The sequence below is a fragment of the Neovison vison genome, chromosome 8 (assembly GCF_020171115.1).
Source record: "Neovison vison isolate M4711 chromosome 8, ASM_NN_V1, whole genome shotgun sequence".
Classification (NCBI taxonomy): domain Eukaryota; kingdom Metazoa; phylum Chordata; class Mammalia; order Carnivora; family Mustelidae; genus Neogale; species Neogale vison.
Window position 1 is genome coordinate 78,058,423 of NC_058098.1, and position 21,903 is coordinate 78,080,325.

Sequence of the window (21,903 nt, forward strand, 5' to 3'; positions counted from 1 at the left end):
AATTCTAGAAACCCAGGGCAGAAATGTGAATGCTACTGTTTAATCTAAAATCAGGGTACTGAATCTCCAAAGTTTTCCAAATATTCCTTTCTGAAATCATAGGATATTTATGGATATGTCTTAGAGGAAAAAAGTGCAGCTGCTCAATTGAATCAGAGTTGATTAATCTTATCTTTAAGAACAATAATAAGGGGCGCCTGGGTGGCTCAGTGGGTTAAGCCGCTGCCTTCAGCTCAGGTCATGATCTCAGGGTCTTGGGATCGAGTCCCGCATCTGCTGAGCAGAGAGCCCGCTTCCCCCTCTCTCTCTCTGCCTGCCTCTCCATCTACTTGTGATTTCTTTCTGTCAAATTAAAAAAAAAAAAAAAAAGAACAATAATAAGTTAAAATACTAGTGCATCTTTGTAAGACTTACAGAAAGCAGTATGTTGATTTTTTAAAGTTTAGAAAACACTGGCTGTATGTGATTTCTAAGGTTCTCCCATGCTAAAAATTTGGTTCCAAGGGCTATGAAGAAACATAAGGAAGAAACTGGTATTTTCCAAACTTTAAAAAGCTATGACTCCATAGCTGGTGATAGTCTCTGGAGGAAATCTAGCCTGTATTCTCACAGACAATCCCCAAGACACACGGACATGGTATGGATCTGTCTTACATGCACAGTGTATATGTTCCTTTTGAAAACAGGTTATACTATAAACTGTAGCCATTTGTATTAGAAATACTGCTTTCCTGAAAGTCTAATTTTGTAAAATAACCAGACAGTTTTAATATAATAGCACATGATTTCTCTATATTTTGCATAAATAAACTTAATATTTTAAATTTAAAGTGTATGGCCAGATCATTAATATTTAAAAAAGTTGAAATGGTTATGAAATACCTCTTGACTCAAAGTGGTAAAAAAGTAACACAAATTATTACATTTTAATCATATGTGATCCCTATCTAATTTCACTTATATTTACCATTAAGTTTTATTACTGGGTTTTTAAAAAAAAAAGAAGAGATGCCAAAAACATTTTTAATGTTAGGACTGACAGCGAAACAACTGACAATAAAATAGATAGATGTATTCATGGAAAAAATATATTAGGTGGTACTAAAAAATATGAAAAATTTCTGATTGTGCTTATGTGATTATCTGCAAGCTGGCTGTGAGAAAAGCACTTTAATCAAAGATAAAAGTGGAAAGGGCCTAGCCCCCCTCCATGATCTTCTGTAAGTCCCAGAAAATGGCTTAATTTAAAGGACAGAAATTTCATTAAGCAAAGATTCTTTGTGGAGTCTGTTTCCTTTGGCTCAATTAATAACAGTAATAATTTAATGAAACAACATGTATAGAATAGTGACTTCCTCCCCATTTAGAAAGTTACATTTCAAAGCATTCCTTTCCAGATGGCAGGCTGAGTTATTAGCAGTAATATTTAGGCTGAATCAAAATGACAAAAACATCCCAGAGACAGAGCTAAGATCTACTCCTCCAGAAGTAAGTGAATCAGGGTTATGGCTTTGTTTTGTTTTAATTCTGGGAGTCAGAGATTCAAGTTTAGCTGATTCTTCTGTAAAAGTGCTATGACCACAGCAAGATAACTTTTTAAAGTTGATGATACTGGAGTCAGACTTAGAAAATATTTTATCTTATATAGTTTTTTTTTTAGCTAAAATTTTGTGATTCTAAAATTTGTTTCACTAAAAACACATCTGTTTATTTCAATTCTAATGCTATTTTAGCACAATGTACTCATTTAAAAAGCTGTTTTAAGGACAGACACATATAATTTAATAAATAGATTACAGAAGCAACAATCTTCACTACTTTGTAAACTTACTACCTTTTTTGAAAAGAAGTAAAAATGCAAACTTCCAACACATCGAGTATGATTTGATTTATTTCTCTTTAACTCTATATAAAAAGAAGAACTGGCAAGTCTAATGTATTAACTGATTCCAAGTAAAAAAGTCATCTTGAAGGAAAGATGGTACTTGAGTTCTTACATGTATCAGATGAAGAAAATGAAGAAACAACTAATACAAATGCTCCTAGTCACTGTATAAGTAACATGTAAATCTGATGGGGTTTTTAAAGAATTACACTAAATTTATGAGTATCACCAAGGTTTTAAATCTGAACAACTTTATAAATATGGGCAGTAGTTAATATTTGCTACAGAAAGTGTTAATGGAGTTATGACTATTTCCTCAAAAATAAAATGGCAGGACAGGAGACACAGTTAAATGGCAAAAGAAAATGACATCTTTTTTCATAGTTTCCTTAACACTGTACATGTGCAACAGGAAGTACACATTCCAGGGGAAGAAAGGAGTGAAGAGTTAAGGAGGAAGAGAGGGAGGGAAGGGGAGCAAAAAAAGGAGGAAGGGAGAAAATGAGCATTCTTTTTTGGGAGCAACAAAGTAAACATGACTTGGAAATACCTTCTTGGTAATTATAGCATGCAACTATTTTAATATATGCTTCCAGGTATCAAAGTAACAATCTCATATCAGGTGACAAGAAACATGAAAGAGAAGCATGTATTGTTAAGGTTTTCAAAGTCATGCAGAAAATGTACAATGCAATTAATACTTCATGCAGGCTTTGGTGTGGTTACACATTCATATTTATATACATGCCATCATGTACAAGTGAATACTATACCACAATTTAAAAAAAATATATAAGCCTAGCCAAATTATACTTTTCAATAGCAGCTCTTCAAATCAGATTAGAGAAGCACAGTGCATATCAAGTAACATCAGCATGATATTGTGCAGTTTTGATCAAACACAACCATATTCATACCAAACAGTCTGATTATCCTCAGAAACCAACAATGTAGCTTCTGTGTCATCAGGATAGAAGCATGCAGGAGTGATAAGATTATGGCTATCTGTAGAAGTCTGTGGGTTACTGTTACTAGGGTTCTGATAATCAGAAAACTGTTCGTTATCTTTCTTTGCAGCTCTATCCAAAGAGGCAGAAGCCTGGTCAGTTACTCTGGTGATTGGCCTGGGAGGCAACCCACTTATGTTACTAACTAGTTCTGTATTCAGGGATAAAAACGGCTGAGCTGGATGAGCCACAGTAAATGACTCCACACTACCTTCAGCTGATATTCCAAATGCATTATTAGATGTATTAACAATGGCAAAAGTTTGGTTTAGAAAATGTGACTTCTCTGTTCTTGAGTTTCTAGTCTGGGTATATAAAGACTTGGGCTTATCCGTAGCTAAATCATTTTGTGCATGAGAACCTACAGCATGGGCTGGACTGTGAAGTGTATGAGAGGACCACTGGTGTAAAAGGTACTCACTAGATGCTGCAGTGATGCTGCTATCAGCAGTAGCTGGTGGTGAATCAACTGATATAGGTAGTCTACTGTCCTTGGTCAAAAAATCATGGATGCTTGTCCTTCGAGTAGTTCCTTCGGCAGTAGAGATCACACTGCTTGCACGAGGTAAAGTGGCATAAGGATTATTATCTTTTGATTGTCGTGACAGAGAAGTTTCTTTTACTAATTTTATCTTTCCTTGAGTGGCTAGTGTAGGTTTTCCTGGAGAGCTAATGAAGTAGGCATCCTCAGTCTTGCGAGGACTGGGTCTCACAAATTGTTCCGGCTTACTTGTCCGTCTATCGTGGAAGTCTCCTGGGGTTTTTCCACTTACTGACCTGGCCAGACCACAGCTAACTGGTTTGTTTTTTCCCAAAAAGTCAGAAGATACAGACAAACTTTTCATTACTTCATCTAAAAGATTCTCTTGACTTGAGGATTTTATCTGTTAAAAAAGACATCACAACAGATTAGTGAATGCAGCCAAGCCTTTACTTTCCTGATATATTAGACTGTATGATATAAAATTGCTAAGCACCCCTTAACTTAAAAAGAAGCTCTATAGTTCAGTCACAGAAACTTAACTTGCAGTGTCTATCTAAATTCAGGTCTGACTACTAGATAAAACTAACCTGTATTGAGGTAAGCTTGTTGCTTTCTTCCAAAAACTGTTGTAGAGTAACAACTTCACTTCCAGGGGAACCAGTTTTGGTCTTGTGATATGCTCGACTCTCTAATAATTCAGGCATTTTGTGCTGGAGCATTGGACTTGATCTGGTCTGTCTCTTCAAGTACTGGATTGGACTGCTGCCACTGCTGGACCAAGCCTCATGATCATGAAGCAAGCTAAACTCTCCACTGCTGTGGCTCTGTGGCCTGCTTTGGATATTAACTGCACCTGCTTTTGGAGTAAATGGTGTGTTAAGGGTTCGGTAACAGAAATGAGATTAAAACTATGTAAGTAATAATATTTGTTGACTGGATTCTGATGAATAGCTAAACTGACTTTCAAACTTTATTTAGAAATGCATAGTAAACTGTGTTCATCTTTCATCAGTCTAACAGTATACTCTAATCTCATTTTGACAAATGTTTTAAGTTCTACAAAGGCAAATAATTTGCTTCCACGACTACACTCAGAGCCAAACTACAAAGCAGGCCACTCAATACATTTGCTGAATGAGTGAATAAAAAAATAAGTAAATAATACATTTTTAAAAACTCAGGTTCAAGTAACTGTAAAACACCTCAATATTTAGAACAAAAGATGATTATACAAATTTAAAATAATTTCAGAATGTTAAAACCAGAATACAAATTCAGAAGTTAAAAATTCTAATTCTTTGTCTATGAAATCTTCATTCCATACTTGAAGGTTTCTCTATTCATTCTGAATGAATAATCTTCAATAATTTTTTTTCAAATTTAAATAGCAAGCATATAAAGGAAATTCAATGGAGATATGATATAGTTATTTAGCAAGATCTAGTAAAAATATAAAATAAAATACATTTTGTATTTTATTCTTTAATGTCTGAATCATCTGACTGTTCCTGCTTTCCACTGTTGGTATGTGGCTATATAACCTTAAAAGATTCAATTGAGGTTCAGCAACTGTACGGAATGCAAATTACTAGTTCTGGAAAAAAGCTCCCTATGTTTAATGCTATTCCTTATGTGGATTCTAACTGATAGCAAACTGTATACATACAGTATCAAGATGGAAAATACAACCCTCCATGGTTCCTTAATCATACAGAGTAAAGTGGGTCATTAAAGAACTTGGCTCAAGTTATATAATATTTTACAAAAGGAAGATTTTCTTAAATTTTCAAATCAGAAAAGAAATTACTTCATATTTTCAGACTAAATTTTTCTACTGAGCATAAGAACATGATTATGTAAGTTTAAAAAAAATCCTTTCTTGAGATCAGATATTTCAGCCTACTGCAACAGAGTTATAGCATTAATGATAAAATTACAACTGAGACAAAATGATTTTATAATACAAAAAGCAACAGAACACATGCATTCCTTATAATCTGACAATTCTGGACTATAGGGAATAAGTTCTTTAGCTGTATTTTATAATCTATTAAACAACTCCAGAATCTGTTATACCTTTAAGGGAAAAAGTAATAGTCAAGGTCCCTAGACATTTATGTAAAAACCTTTCCTTAGAATGCATATTAAATCATGAAAAAAATCTTGAAGTAATTTTTATATGTTATATGCATCCAATTGTCTGTTATACACAAATACAACTGTGTTCTTGAATTAAAAAAATTATTTCCCCTTATTTTGTGAATAAATTAAGCTAAAAGTATTTCTAAAACACTTCTGTAATGGGAGTTCAATGTACATGCCTCATGAGAAAATTAAGGACAACCATTTTCATGACAAAGACAAAAACATAAGAAAAGTAAGGACCTACAGATGTTTTTGAAGTTAAAAATTACATAAAAATATTTTATCTATGAAGATGAAAAATGGCAACCAAAGTAACTGCTCCTGTTTTTACATTTATATACATTGTATATACTGTATGACAATGTATGAAGTATAAAGTGTTCCAAGAAACCATGTTCTAAACATAGATGATTTGGATTTCATACTTTACCCCAGAAACGTCATCAATCTTCTAATTATAAAATCTGGAAACGGATGGACAATATTAATAAATTTACCTACAGCATACCTTTGACTTCATGGAGTGAAGCATTATTATTACTATTGCTAGTGGATGTTCTGCCACTATCAAGGCTGGCTGGTCTTGAAGCTAAATGAAAAAATCAGGAGACAGTGTAATAAAACTTCTAGCTAATGACATTGAACTTTACATTCTGATCACAGAATGCTTTGAGGAAGCAATCATGCATACTTTCACAGGCTGAGCATGCCCAGAGTTGAATCTTACAGATTAGAGAGCAAAAGCATTTCCAGATACTTCAGTTAGATACTTTAGAATAAGAAACTTCTGAAACACTAGTTGAGATCCAAAGAAAAGAAAATAAAGTGCATATTTAGATTTGGAAGTGATTTCTAGAAGGATACCAGAACTGTTTTGGTTGAGTAGAATGACATGCCAAAAGAAGAAAAGTGCTAGTGATTAGGTCACTTACAATAGATCAAACATGGAACCCTGCACACTGCAGAGATGCCACAAACAGGAGGAACATGAGCATCTGCACAGTTAATGTCCTGCATTCCTATCCATAACAAGGGAAACAATTGCACATTTAACACAACCCTACCCTGTTTCTTAAAATCCTGCTTATAGATGAAATTCTCTCAATATGTTATCCATTTATATATTAATAATTTAGTTTGGCAAGATATGGTTTTGTAGATCTCTCCAGAAACTTAAAAATCTGAAATGCTCACCACTGAAGAACATGTGGTTTCTTAGATTTCATCCTTTATCTAACTAAATACTTTTTAAACTAACGGTAAAATGTGTTTCTCATAACTTTAACCTTATATGAAAACAGCAACAAAATTACCTGTAAGCAGGTACTTATATTCTTCTTTTGTGCAGGCATACTTTATAAATGACCTTGACCGAGAGAGAGACTACTTAGATGAAGCAATAATCTTAAAAGGGGCTAAAAGGAATATTAGGTTTGAAGAAATGGTAGAAGTAGCTATGAGATGCAGGTTAGAGAAAACATGCTTGCTGGCAATGCCACATTCGCCAAATCAGTGCCAGAGCCTCAGCATTCCCATTCTGTATGGAATATGTACTCTCTAAGTAAAGTTCATATCTTACCATGAACTCTTGATCCCGTACTAGAATCATCACTAATACCTTGTGGACTTACGTCTTCAAAGGATGTAGTATCTACATAAAATAGCAAAATGGATATAAAAATATTTTTAAACAAAAAAACCATTATAAAATTTCATTTATGCAGATATGGATATTCTTTTTCAATCACATGTAACACATCTTGATTTAACACATTTCACAGACTTAACCAGAAACTGGAACTAAGAATAAGAAACAGAATAGCTGTGATGAATGAGAGTTGACTCGCTTAACACCAGAAGCAGTGAAACAATCTCCCCAAGGACCCTGCAAAGCAAAGCAAGAGCCGGGGTTGTTCTACGTGGTTTTGTTTGAAGTTGTAGTGTTTTTACTTTTTTTTTTTTTTTTTAAGTTTCTATTATCACTTTTTCTCTTTCTTACTCTTTACTTGGCTTACTTTTCCTTTTCCTGTTAGTTAATTAGCTGTTTATTATGAAAGGCCTAGGAAAGATTTTAATTATTTGTATGATGTTTTAAATATTTGAAATGATTTGAAAATTCTCTCAAATCGAATCCAGACTGTTTTGGTAAATTATTTCAGGTTGTTGCTGTCAAAAAAGTACACACGGAAAAGTCAAATTAAAATTCCTGTTGCCAACAGTTACACCACAGTGCAAAGAGCAGACGGCCTATACCTTTATTATTAACCAACTGCTTGGATCTGAAGCCTGCAGAAGAGTTGACAGTTGAAAAGTTGATGGCTGTAGTAGAGAAGGCCATAGCTCCCAATTCTTTTCTCCTTTTACCCGTTGAAATATCATCAGGAACCTCCAAATTCTCAGTACTACCTGTCCACTGTCCTCCTGCTAGGACCATGGACTGCACCAGGTCATTCATGGCTGGGATGCAAATGAAAGCAAATGAATCAGCATGGTTAATGTATCTGCTCTTATTTCTATCTTGTATTATAAATGATCTGGTTTTTGCCTATGGATTAATGCAAGTGAACATCAAAGACTATAACCACAAGGTCATTTGAATTATGACATGCATTCAGCTGAATGAAATGAGTAGGCCAAAGGCTGATAAATTTCAGTAAATATTTTTATCCCACATCCACCCCCTTTAAAGATAGGAAAAGGAATTTTACTCTGTACAACTGCCATGCTTTTGCGCAGTGATGTGCAATATAATTAGAAGCCTTCATAATGGGATTTGGTGATGACAGAAATGGAATGAATAAAGGTAAGATGGAGAGCAGTTCTTATACAGCATCATTATTGAAAATGACAAAGAGTCCTTGGTCAGAGCAGGTTACTGAAGAATTCATTTTACGAATCAAGTAAGTATACCATTCAATAAAAACCTGAAAGAGATGATATCCAAAGTGACATTTAATTTGATTATGTAATTACCCATACCACTTAAAAAAAAAAACCAGAGTATTAATATATAAAGAATGACAAACGTTTTCAAGGGTTATAGGCCATTTTATTTATTTATTTGTTTAATTTAGTTCATTAAGAAAATAAATTCCTAATGCTAAAGGTTTTGTTATATTTTAAGTAAATTTCTTTGGGGGAAAAAGTCTCAATGGCATAGAAAAAAGTTTCTTTTTTCTGCCAACTTTTAGAAGGCACTGGAAATTTATATTACATGTATGACTAAACATATGTGCATGTATATGTATCAGTGACCATACATATAATGCGAATTCAGTGCCAGTTTTGAAAAAAAAATTTTTTTTTCCAGCTCCTTGAATTAGAGGAAGACTGCACTTTGCAAAATAAGAAAATTGGCACAGTCCAGAGAAAGGTTAGTGAAAAATTAGTAATGGAAGCCAGTGTAGTCATTTGAAAGAAGCTGAACTGTCATAAAGTCTTACACATGGAACGACGGTAGCAGGCCTTCATTTTGTCTTTATCCTTCGGTCTGTTCCTCAAAAAGGGCAGTCTTTTCAGTGCAACCACTTTAATGTCAGAGCATGAGGAAAAACAGAAACAGAAAAATGAAAGAAAAAAGGGAGAAGAACAGATGGGAGTTAAATGTTGAAATTAAGGACAGAAATGAATGTCTGAGTTTCAGCTATGTATGCTATACTAAAGCTATTATTCTCATGCTGCTGAGTGATAATGAAATATGAAATATGTACTTTGACACTTCAAAATACTTGGAAAGCACTGAAGACAATGATGAGGAACATATACTTTGAAAGCTTGGATTGGCTAAAGTCCTACAAATACAGGAACTGATTAGAAGTACTTACTGAAGGAACAGTTTTCCTATTAACTAGTTGTTATAATAAGTTAATAATAAGTTGTCAATAAGTTGTAAAGGTATACCTTTAAAATTAGGGTTATTGGTGGGCCACAGTATACATGATGAAAATGTACAAGGCTTTCCAATTCTTTAACTTTTTAAATAAAAAGACTTCATCTTGGGAAAAAGAAACTTCTTAAGAAAATGTACATTTTGGGCATCTGGGTGGCTTAGTAGATTAAGCCTCTGCCTTCGGCTCAGGTCAAGATCCCAGGGTCCTGGGATCAAGGCCTGCATCGGGCTCTCTGCTTAGCAGGGAGCCTGCTTCTCCCTCTCTCTCTGCCTGCCTCTCTGCCTACTTGTGATCTCTCTCTGTTAAATAAATAAATAAAATCATTAAAAAAAAAAAAAAGAAAATGCACATTTTACAAGAGTATTCTATTAATATATATCAACAAAAATGAGGGTGCCCAGGGAATGTTTAAAACAATCTAAAGAAATTTAAAACTTTCATTATTTTCTTAAACTTTACGAAAGGAAATAGGGAATTATTTTTTTGGGTTAGTTTGAATTCTGGTGCATTATTTAACAGCACCAAGAAAATATTTATTCTTCAGAGTAAAGTCTTTGAAAAGATGACATGAGCAATTACATTCATTTCATTTTGCAAAAGGCTGACTACAGAAAAGAGAAAAGCTAGCACTAAGCTCTGTTAAAGCTAAAAGATAAGAGGCAACTAATGCAAGCAAAAATGACTGATAAGTATGTATTTATAACATTTTTAGGTATTTTGAAGGGCTTTTTGGATGAGTTTACTAAGAAAAACAAAGGTAGCACTGTGCAGAAAAATTCTATAAGTGAAAATTAGGATTATAACTACAGTAGGTATCATTGGCATAAAAATTAAAATGCTCACTAGAGTCACTAACATTCTTGAGTTATATTTAATCAAAGTTCTTCTCCATTAAAGAGAATGCAATGGACATACAGCTTTTTAACTTACTTGACCACTATTAGGAACAGTCCCGATTTTGGCTTTTAATTTGACCTATTTCTTTTCTAACTTGGTAAACACAACTGTTTTTAATGATTAAAAAGAAATGAACTGAAAGTAATGTAAACATGGACACTTAGCTAAAACAAAGCTGAATGGTTGCAGCATGCACATGTTGTCTTGTTTAGATACTTCTATTTCAACTGTTTTCCAAAGACTGCTTTACTGACAGACAGGATAAAAGGAATTTTAAATTTTCCAGTGGTGGAATGTGATCCTTATTATGTCAACTAGTTTGTAGATATACAATATTTTTTTTAAACAACATACTCAAATTCAGAGAACATTAGCACTGCTGGGTTTTTGTTTATTTAAAAAATTCTAAAACTGAACAACTGCAGGAAAGGAGAATATTACTGCCTTTGATTCTTATTCTGGATGCTTCAGCAGGGAGTATGAAAGAATGTCAGCTTTATATTAAAAACAGACAAGTTGACCTCAAAAAAGACTGCTGTGCCTTTCTTGTGTTACAGTATCATATCTGAATTGAAATCTTTCTTTAGGGTGCCTGGCTGGCCCAGTCAGGAGAGAGCATACAACTCTTGATCTCAGGGTTGTGAGTTCAAGCCCCATGTTGGATGCAGAGCTTACTTGGAAAAAAAAAAAAAGAAAAGAAAGAAAGAAATCAATGCCTTATGAAATATCTTCCTTTAATTGGAAAAAAATTAAGTAGACCTATTACCATTTCTCATTTAATAAGATGTCAGATACTTTATATCTAAAGTAACATAAAATTGAATTATCTGACATCTTTTTAAGGTGAACCTGATGATTTCTTCACAAGAATACGCAAGAGATTTCATGTAGATTTGAATGATAAGACTTAGGTAGCAAAAGACCCAGGTAATGATAATCTTGTGTTGGGATACAGAATTTAAACATTTTCTTGAGATTAACACACACACACACACACACACACACACACACACACACACACACGATGTATGTATGCATGAATACTTATGGGTTCTAGTTTTTAGGATGTATAGCTGTATTCTGAAATATACCCTATAATGAATGCCTCATCTCCTATATCCTAAAATACTGTCTTTTCAGAGGTAATTCCCTTGAAGGGAATTACACTATAGTTTTTTGAGAGTTTTGAGAGTTGCCGTAAGTAAAGTCTATCCCTGGGGGGAAGTAATAGCTATTTTGGTCTATTTACTTCAAAGGAATAGCAGTGAAATTATATAAATCTATTTCATATAGATATACCTATACATACACACAGACAAATACCTATTTTTTTAAAAATTTAGTGACTCTGGTGATAGTATGAGTGGATTCAAGCATCTTATTTACATATTCTGTAAGAACATTGTTAGTAGGGGCGCCTGGGTGGCTCAGTGGGTTAAGCCGCTGCCTTCGGCTCGGGTCATGATCCCAGGGTCCTGGGATCGAGTCCCGCATCAGGCTCTCTGCTCAGCAGGGAGCCTGCTTCCCCCTCTCTCTCTCTCTGCCTGCCTTTCTGCCTGCTTGTGATCTATCAAATAAATTAAAAAAAAAAAAAAAAAAGAACATTGTTAGTAGTCAACTTCTTGGACATCTTCAAAGGGCCTGGCTTTGGATTCTTTTCTCTTTCTCTTAAAATATACTTCTTTAGACTTTTACTTTGCTCTTATTTAGTTAAGCGCACCAGTAATAAAAATATTATGAATTGTATAGTTCATGTTAAGGTGTAATACTATCATACTTGTAATTAAAAAAATTAAATTACAATTTTATATAAAAGCTTATATACATCAATTTTAATCGATCCTTTACCAAGCAATCCCTCAATAATTTTGACAACCTTCAGTTACTTCTAAATTACTGAATATCATTCTCTTTGAATTCATAACTGTTTTTCTTTGCTTCTCACCAATATAACTTTGCTCCAATTTGACACCAAAGTATATGAATAAAACCCCATTATAAAATGCCTTATTATTCTACTTAGTTACAAATAATTATCAAGATGAGCTCATAAACACTTCTCACTTACTCTTCACAATCACCCTATGAAGTATGACACAAAGGTGAATGGTGTACCCATATTACTACAACTAGCAAGTAACAGAGATACTCTGGCTCTTATCTCAATGTTCTTTGGACACTGCTTAATCTCCCTGATTAAATGATGGTATTTCTGTGTTTGGTATTTTTAGAAACACATAATACAGGAAATCATGCGATATTGCAGTACACATGAATTTTATAATCATATAAAATTAAAAAGAAATGCATTCATCAGACTATTACCCAGAGGACTGCTGAAGTTATAAGTTAAAGAAATCTTTTGAAATAATTCTAAATCAATACTAGAGATCACAAATGTTTAAAGAGTGTAAGCACTCACTGCTGCTTTTCTTGGTCCCCAAAGTTTGGCCATCTTCTAAAGAGTTTGAACCTACTGAAGAACTATCTTGACTATCTTGATGAGGGAGCTGAAGAAATCCTTCACTGGAGTCTGAGCGGGTAGGTGTTAATGTTAGAGATTTCTGACGTTCCCGATTAATATCTTTCTTAGACTTTATCAATTTTCTCATTTTTAGAGTAATCCAGTTGCCTCTCCTAATAGAATAATTTAAAAAACTCTTATCAGTCTTAAATTCAACATACAAATCCTTCACAAAATTAAAAGACTTAACTTTCTCTTTTTTTCCCAAGTAAAAATGAATAAAATTTGGTTAACAGTACCTTCTAGGAGGAGATGGGTCATAAAATTTGTATTGATCCATTATCTTCTCTTCTAATTTCTCCTTTTGTCGTCTTAATTCATTTAACTTATCACTGCAAAAATAAAAATTGCATTTTAGGACATGTACCATATTTTCTATAGTTATGAATATTTTGTGACTACAATCTAACTGCTGTCCAAAACATAAACAAATACAGATATTAGAGTTGACAACAAAGTATTAGGTATTAACAAGGGACTTTTTTCCAAGTTTCTCTTTTTCTTTTTATTTACAAACTTACTTAATGAAAGGATATAGAATTTAAAATTCAATTATTTAATGCAATTTATTTGTTTGAAGAAAATTTTCCATATTATATTCTCATCATGACAAAGGAATTCTCTCAACGTCTTTTAATAGCTGTTAAGCGACATTAACAGTGGCTGTTCTCCTATTCTTGGATCTTTTAGTATCTCACATTGTGTTTGGAATGAAAGGTGATTTAACATAATTTATGTAAGTAAAAAACTAAAATGTTCAATAGTCTGTTTACAATTGTAGATATAAGTAATCTTGCAACCACATCTTCATCAAACACAGACTATTTTCCTTTATGGCAGAATTACTTAGGCTTAATTTACCTTTAGAGAACAATTTCCTGCCTTCAGCAATACATGAATACACTAGTTTCACCATGTCTTCATCTCATTTATGTCCTTGATGGTATATATTACGTAGGGAAACATCAAAGATCACAGACTAAAGTAAAATGATCTGAAAAACTGTGATGCCAAACTGCGATGTTGTTTAGTCAACAAATATTTAGTGATCATTTATAATGAGGAAGACACAAAGAGTATAAAAAGACAATAAGTAGCCCACTCTGCTTATAATACAATAGAAGAGAGGAAAATATGCATGAGTATTACAATCCAAGGTAGTAAAGGTGCCAAAATAAAAGTACTGTGTTAAGTACAAAAGAAACTTATAAAAGGGAAAATATTTCTATCTTGAATGACCGAAGAAAGCCTCATGGAGAGAATGGCCATATTAGATAGACCGAAAAGATAAGAATGCTAAATTAAGCAGTTTAGTTGAGGGGAAGCAGTGAGGGACTTTCAGGTTTAGATTTTGCTCAATAGGAAATTAGAAGCTTGTAGGTTTCATTAAAAAGTGACATTATGAAATCTTTGCTATAGGTACCTTAACTCCATGATGAAATAGTATCTATCAGAAAGGATGATAGTCAAGAAAGCATCCAGGAGGCTAATGAGGTAGTCTAGTTGAGTGGTTAGGATGAATTATGGAAGTGGGAACCAGAACAAATGGATTTGATTTTTTTGAAGAAGATGCTTTGTGAACAGAGATTGCCAAGAGGTATACACTACAGCACAATGGCAGATATACCTCCCAAATGTCTTTGCTTTTTACCTGTTGAAATATCATCAGGAATCTCCAAATTCTCAGTACTACTTGTTCACTGTCACTCCTGCTAGGATCATGTGACAGAAGCATTCAGCAAGAACTGTCTGACATTTAAGATGAATATTTTGAATTTAAATTCAAAAAGTCAGAATAGATACTAATATTTCTAAGTCAACTATACAGATACAATTACTGAAACTTTGGAAATGGATTACTCACCAAGGATCAGAATATTAAGATATTCTAAAGATATCCAAATATAAAGCTTTGCATAAAGCCTTTGCTTAAGGGACAGAAAACTTAAATGTTTTAGATATACTTCCCGCTTCTTAAGCAGAAACACCTCTTAAGGCAGAGAATAAAGGAATACATAGCCCTGAAAGGACTGAAGGTGTAGTCGAAAGTGGCTGGCCACAAATGTGAAATTTCTTTGAAGTTTTACATTTATCTTAAAAGCTCATGCAAACACTTTTTGCTCCATAATATACCTGTCTGTTAATATAAAAATCATGTTCCCTGCCTCAAAGTTTTTAAGAAAACTGATGCTTCAAAAGATGTATGATGTATCCTGGTTTCATATGTGCCCTAGCTCACCACCATATATATCATGCCTAAAAGGGACAGATATATTATTTCATTTATTTCTTAGGATCATCTTGGAAGTAGACGTTATATCTCTGTTTTAGAGAAAAAGAAACCAATGATCAAAGAACCAAAGTAACTCACCTATGGTCACATAGCTAGTGACTGGAAGAACTGGGACTTGGATTACGAGCTGCCAAGTTTCAACATCCGTGCTATTTCTTTATACTATTTTGTTTCTCATTTAGGGAATAGGGGAATTTAGAAAAGGTAAACCTTGGTGCAATACAAGGCCTATCCACTGAGTAGCTCAGGCCCAAATCCCTGATTTTACCAGATTCCTCTACTACTAATGGAGAATAGAGATATAATTTACCAATATTAAGCCTTGTCAATTCTATCTCTTACATCTGGTATATGATCTCAACTACCACTGCTTGTGAATTATGATTCACTAGATTATTACAACAGTCTTCCTAAAACTTATTTCTTGTCTCTATTCTCAGGACTTCTAATCCATACTCTAAAATGCCACCAGTGCCTTAAAAAAAAACAAAAACACAAATCTGGTCATTTTACCCCTCTGCTCAAAGTTTTCAGCAACTCCTTTATATGCCATAAAAAAAACCTTTCTGAGGTTGTTCCTAAGTTTTCAGTCACTTCTCTATTGCTCCTTCTTCCTCAGTTTTGCTCCAGCAAGAACTATTAATTTTTAGGTCCTGTACCATACCATAACACACCTTCACGCTATTCCATTTGTGCCTCCTTGGGCTGGTATGTCTCCTCAGGCAAACTCCCATGGGTCTTTAGGTCTCAGCTTAAGCAAGCATCTTTTGGAAGTCCACCTTGCCCCTGCCAGACTAAGGCACTCCTTCCCCTGTATCTGCTGTATTTCTAAGGCCTCCTACACATACTTCCATTGTAGTGATTATTTGTATTTATTGCTTTATGTTACTAGTTTCTTATGAGCAGGACCTATGTGTTTTCATGTTAGTATTTCTGGTTACTAGCATAGTGCCCAGAACATAAGCATTCAAAAAAATGTATGGAGAAATAATAATGTTGAAAATTAAAAAAAAAAAAAAAATTAGCAGTGAGTTTTTTTGTCACCAGTTGGCAATGATAAAATCATGAGTATTACTTCAACATTATTTGGTACCTACATGTACTGTCTTTGTTCAACATGAAAGAGATCCTTGCTTTCCATATTCTGCTCCAATAGTGTTCTGTTCTGGAGCATTAATGTCTGAATTTGATCTAGTAGATGTCGATTTTCTTCTTCTAAATTTCCTTTAAGTTGGCTTAGCAACTGTTTAAACACAAACATTTTTTTAAAATCAACATTTACATTTAACATAAATCACCCCAAACATCTGAAAAATATACAGTCTTGGGGCACCTGGGTAGCTCAGTCAGTTGAGTATCTGACTCTTGGTTTTGGCTCAGGTAATGATTTCAGGGTCAGGAGATTAAGCCTATGTTGGGCTCCACACTTAGCAGGGAATCTGCCCGAGATTCTCTCTCTCCCTCTCCCTCTGTCCCTCCTCCAGCTCCCACACACTCTCTAAAATCAATCAATCAATCTTTAAAAAAAAAAAAGACTTAGGTCTTCTGCTACTTGAACAATTAGGTGGTTGCACCTTGATTATTATTATTATTATTGCACCACGAATGATTATTTTAGTTATAATGAGAGCTAAAATACTAAGTTATGTGCTGTACACATTTTAAAAATTCTTACAAACACTGGGTTTAACATATAATAAATTATCTAGTTCCAAAAACAATTGCTTTCTTCAAAACTATTTAACTTATAGTCTGAAAGCTACCTGGCCTTCCATTTAAGGAGCTATGAAATTGGACAAGTAAATTAATTCTCTGGACTTTAATGATCTCATCTATAAAATGAGAATAATTCACACCCCTGACTGTTGTAAGGATTAAATAATATATGTAAACTATCATGTGTCATGCCTTTAACACAGAGTAGGTACTTAATATACCTCATTCTTTCCTCATCCACTGTTTTTTAGGAACCTTAGAAGTTTGTACATAGTTTTAATGGGTTGATCAAAGGGACTCAGGTAATCTTGTCAGTGGTTGTTATTACTAGCTGATACTACTGGTAGTTGGGTTGCCAACAGCATTGGGCAGCTTCTTTGTAGTTAGAAGAAACTGGAAACGTGCCTTAGTTAGGCCAGAGATTCTAGTAGAAGTCAGAAAGCCCAAAGTAGTGATTTTCAAAATTCAGCATCACTCATAGGAACTATTAAAAAAATGTAGATTTCCAGGTGACTCAGTTGGTTGAGCTTTCGACTTGGTTAGCTCACATCATCATCTCAGGGCTGGAGATCAAGTCCCCGCCTGGGGCTCCATGCTCAGCTTGGAGTCTGCTTGAGATTCTTTCTTCCTTTCTCTCCCTCCCCTCTGCTACTCCCTTCCTTGCACCTGTGTGAGCACACATACACTCTCTCTCTCAAATAAATAAATCTATATATCTATCTCTTTTAAAAATGTGGATTTCTGGGTCCTAGCATTCAAATTCAACCAGTCTGGAGATCTACACTTTAAAAAACAAAAAGGGAAAAAATCCCAGACATTTTGTAAACTCTTAAGATACAGAAAAGCAATACTGTGAATATCCATAAATAGCCATTTAGAGCTAACCATTATCACTATTGTGTTATATTTATCTATATATTGTTAAATTGAAACACAACATGTGGTAGATTCATTACAAAACTGAACACAGTTTTTCTCCTCCCTGTGTCTATACCCTCTTGTGCTGTGACTTTTTGCTCTTACCATCAAGAAGTGGAATTTATTTTCCCTCTTTCTGATTTTGGAATGCCCTTGGCCACGAGAAGGAAGTGGAAGTGATGGAAGTTCCAAGTCTAGACTCAAAAAGCCTTATGCGCTTCCACTTGTAATCCTGCTGGAGGATGAGAGGCCACATGGCACAGAGAAAACTTATGCCATCTGGGGCCACCCTAGGCCAGCCAGCCCTCAGAGTCTGTGCCAGTTCACTGCAAATGTGACTAAGATCAAATGATCTTGGTCACATTGATATATGCCATCAGCACATTTGCTCAGGCAATCCATAGATTCATGAGCAAAAATAAATGTTTATGTCCATTACCAAAGGTTCTGTGCTGTTATATAGCATTAATTACTGTGTCAACAATGAATAAAACATATATAGAGAAAAGAGAACACAACTTTATGTAGCTACAGCTCAGTGAATTAGCACAAAGTGAACATGTGTGAAACCAGTACCTGATCAAGAAATAGCTCATTAACTATATTCCAGAAACAACTTGTGCTGTCTTCTAATCACCATCCCTTCCCAAGAAGATTAACTGCTACCCTGGCCTCTTATACTCTGGATTCATTTTTCCGCTCCCTCTAAATCATGCTATTATACGTGTTAGTCCCTAGCCAAGAGTTAATATTTGACTTGAGTTGGGACTACCAGCCAGAGATAAGTAGGTAGCTAGGGCCCTTTCTGGGCTCTCTTGGATAGCTTTCCAGGCTACCAATGTCAGGAAGGACTTTATCAAGACTCACTATAGCTGGATGTCTCATTCCCTGGATCTCCCATTTATTTATTTTTTTTAGGTCCCACTTCTTTATTATTATTATTTTTTTTATTAACATATAATGTATTATTTGCCCCAGGGGTACAGGTCTGTGAATCTTTAGGCTTACACATTTCACAGCACTCACCATAGCGCATACTCTCCCCAATGTCCACAACCCAACCACCCTATCCCTACCCCCCACCCCTAGCAACCCTCAGTTTGTTTTGTAAGATTAAGATTCTCTCATGGTTTGTCTCCCTCCTGATCCCCTCTAGTTTCATTTTTTCCATCCCTACTCCCAACAACCCCCTCCGCCTCTCAAATTTCTCATATCAGAGAGATCATATGATAATTGTCTTTCTCTGATTGACTTATTTCGCTTAGCATAATACCCTCTGCTTCCATCCACGTCATTGCAAATAGCAAGATTTCATTTCTTTTGATGGCAGCGTAGTATTCCATTACACACACACACACACACACACACATCTTCCTTATCCATTCATCTGTTGATGGACATCTAGGTTCTTTCCATTGTTTGGCTATTATTGACATTGCTGCTATAAATATTCGGGTGTGTGTGCCCCTTTGGGTCACTACATTTGTATCTTTGGGGTAAGTACCCAGTAGTGAGATTGCTGGGTCATAAGGTAGCTCTATTTTCAACTTTTTGAGGAACCTCCATGCTGTTTTCCAGAGTGGCTGCGCCGGCTTGCATTCCCACCAACAGTGTAAGAGGGTTCCCCTTTTCCCACATTTTTGCCAACATCTGTCGTTTCTGAACTTCTTAATTTTAGCCATTCTGACTGGTGTGAGGTGGATATCACCTCACACCAGTCAGAATGGCTAAAATCAACAAGTCAGGAAATGACAGATGCTGGCGAGGATGCGGAGAAAGGGGAACCCTCCTACACTGTTGGTGGGAATGCAAGCTGGTGCAACCACTCTGGAAAACAGCATGGAGGTTCCTCAAAATGTTGAAAATAGAACTGCCCTATGACCCAGCAATTGCACTACTGGGTATTTACCCTAAAGATACAAATGTAGTGATCCAAAGGGGCACGTGCACCCGAATGTTTATAGCAGCAATGTCCACAATAGCCAAACTATGGAAAGAACCTAGATGTCCATCAACAGATGAATGGATCAAGAAGATGTGGTATATATACACAATGGAATACTATGCAGCCATCAAAAGAAACGAAATCTTGCCATTTGCAACAACATGGATGGAACTAGAGCGTATCATGCTCAGCGAAATAAGTCAAGCGGAGAAAGACAAATATCATATGATCTCCCTGATATGAGGAAGTGGTGATGCAACATGGGGGCTTAAGTGGGTAGGAGAAGAATTCATGAAACAAGATGGGATAGGGAGGGAGACAAACCATAAGTGACTCTTAATCTCACGAAACAAACTATGGGTTGCTGGGGGGAGGGGGGTTGGGAGAAGGGGGGTAGGGTTATGGACATTGGGGAGGGTATGTGCTTTTGGGTAAATTGGAAGGGGAGATGAACCATGAGAGACTATGGACTCTGAAAAAAAATCCGAGGGGTTTGAAGTGGCGGGGGGGTGGGAGGTTGGGGTACCAGGTGGTGGGTATTATAGAGGGCACAGCTTGCATGGAGCACTGGGTGTGGTGAAAAAAATAATGAATACTGTTTTTCTGAAAATAAATAAATTGGAAAAAAAAATAAAGAAAACAGGATCCAAAAAAAAAAGAAATGGGCAGAAGATATGAACAGACATTTCTGCAAAGAAGACATCCAGATGGCCAAGAGACATATGAAAAAGTGCTCCACATCACTTGGCATCAGGGAAATACAAATCAAAACAACAATGAGATACCACCTCACACCAGTCAGAATGGATCTCCCATTTAAATTTTTGACTAATTTGCTGTCTATTCCTTACCCCAACCAATAGTCCAACCTCAGACCATCTGAGAATTGACCTGTGACAACTCTCCTGAGTATGGGACTTTTTTGTGCTCTACTCAAATCAAGTCAGCCTGCTCTGGTAGCCAAGTTGCTAATTTTCTCAGTATGCCCCTCATCTGAACTACTAGGTATTGGAATTGGGGAAGGTGGAGGGGAATGGGAGAAATCACAAGATAAAATGCCTCAGACAATCACAGCTCCTACACAAAGTCAAGCAGTTTTCTTTAATAAATGCTTCTCAATCCGTTGTACACTTTTACTGCAGTTCCAGAGTACTACAATGGTTGTTCTTGACAATTTTGCCCAATTTTATTGTTTCTTGGGGAGTGGATTTGTCCTCCTCCTCCTTCTGTAAGTCCATCACTCTGGTTATATTTTATTTGCACTTTTATGAATCACAGGCATAATGAATGTTCTATACTTTCTGAGCCTTGTTGGGTAATTAAATATGATTTTAAGCTAGTACTTCTTTCTATTGGTTTATCATTTCAGACAAAACGCTTTTAAGTATTACTTTTCTACTCCTATTTCCCTTTAAAAGTTAGCTTAAGTGCCTTTTCTTAAAAGTGCCATGAAATTCAGGTGTTAAGCTATATTCAAACTTCAATGATTTGGGGGCCAAACAATAAAATTTAAGGATTTTTAAAAAAGGTTTATTTATTTGTGAGAGAGAGAGAGAAGGAAAGTGAGGGAGAGCATGAGAGGGGAGAAGGTCAGAGGGAGAAGGACTCCCCAAGGAGCTGGGAGCCCGATGCTGAACTTGATCCCGGGACTCTGGGATCATGACCTGAGCCAAAGGCAGTCGCTTAACCAAGTGAGCCACCCAGGCGCCCAAATTTAAGGATTTTCTAATTTCAGTATCCCTTTAGACTTTAAAACTTGTTTTATCAAACCATCACAAAGAACAGCATGGAATTGTGTTAATAACACAACTGTATACATAAGGCTAATGTCTTTTCTGCTCAAAACACGCAAATGGCTCCCCTGTTTTACTCAGAATAAAGTTATCTTTGTTGAAGGATGCCTATTAAAATTTCAATCTATATTCCTTTATCCACCCTGGAAGTCTTCCTTATCCCTCTTTGCTGTATTTCATTTTTACTTGCACATAACTTATCTACCTTGTAACATACCAGATGCTGCAGACCAATTTTCAAAATAGAGTAGTATTTCCAGTTCACATGCTCTTGTAAGAATCTTGCCATTCTCTACCAAAAGGCAGAATCTACTCTCTCTTTCTCTTGAGCCTGAATGTGACTTTGACTGCCTCAATGAAGAGAATACAGGGGAAATGATGCCGCATAACTTCTGAGGTTTGATCA

General features: G+C 35.4%; 1 protein-coding gene across 4 annotated transcripts in view; it reads right to left on the reverse strand.

Annotated features, from left to right (window-relative positions):
• The window catches only part of CCDC88A (coiled-coil domain containing 88A), a 126,109-nt gene that overhangs the window by 4,045 nt on the left and 100,161 nt on the right, over positions 1 to 21,903 (reverse strand). For 2 of the 4 annotated variants that reach the window (XM_044263981.1, XM_044263982.1), the window contains 9 exons: positions 16,223 to 16,368; positions 13,072 to 13,164; positions 12,731 to 12,945; positions 8,965 to 9,048; positions 7,775 to 7,978; positions 7,101 to 7,172; positions 6,030 to 6,110; positions 3,964 to 4,232; positions 1,929 to 3,776 (listed from right to left, as the gene is read on the reverse strand). In XM_044263981.1, the coding sequence (XP_044119916.1) occupies positions 2,781 to 3,776; positions 3,964 to 4,232; positions 6,030 to 6,110; positions 7,101 to 7,172; positions 7,775 to 7,978; positions 8,965 to 9,048; positions 12,731 to 12,945; positions 13,072 to 13,164; positions 16,223 to 16,368 (2,160 nt within the window). In that variant the 3' untranslated portion in view covers positions 1,929 to 2,780. Of the gene's footprint in view, positions 1 to 1,928; positions 3,777 to 3,963; positions 4,233 to 6,029; positions 6,111 to 7,100; positions 7,173 to 7,774; positions 7,979 to 8,964; positions 9,049 to 12,730; positions 12,946 to 13,071; positions 13,165 to 16,222; positions 16,369 to 21,903 lie in introns of those variants that run through there. The other 2 variants (XM_044263983.1, XM_044263984.1) reach the window with 2 other exon arrangements.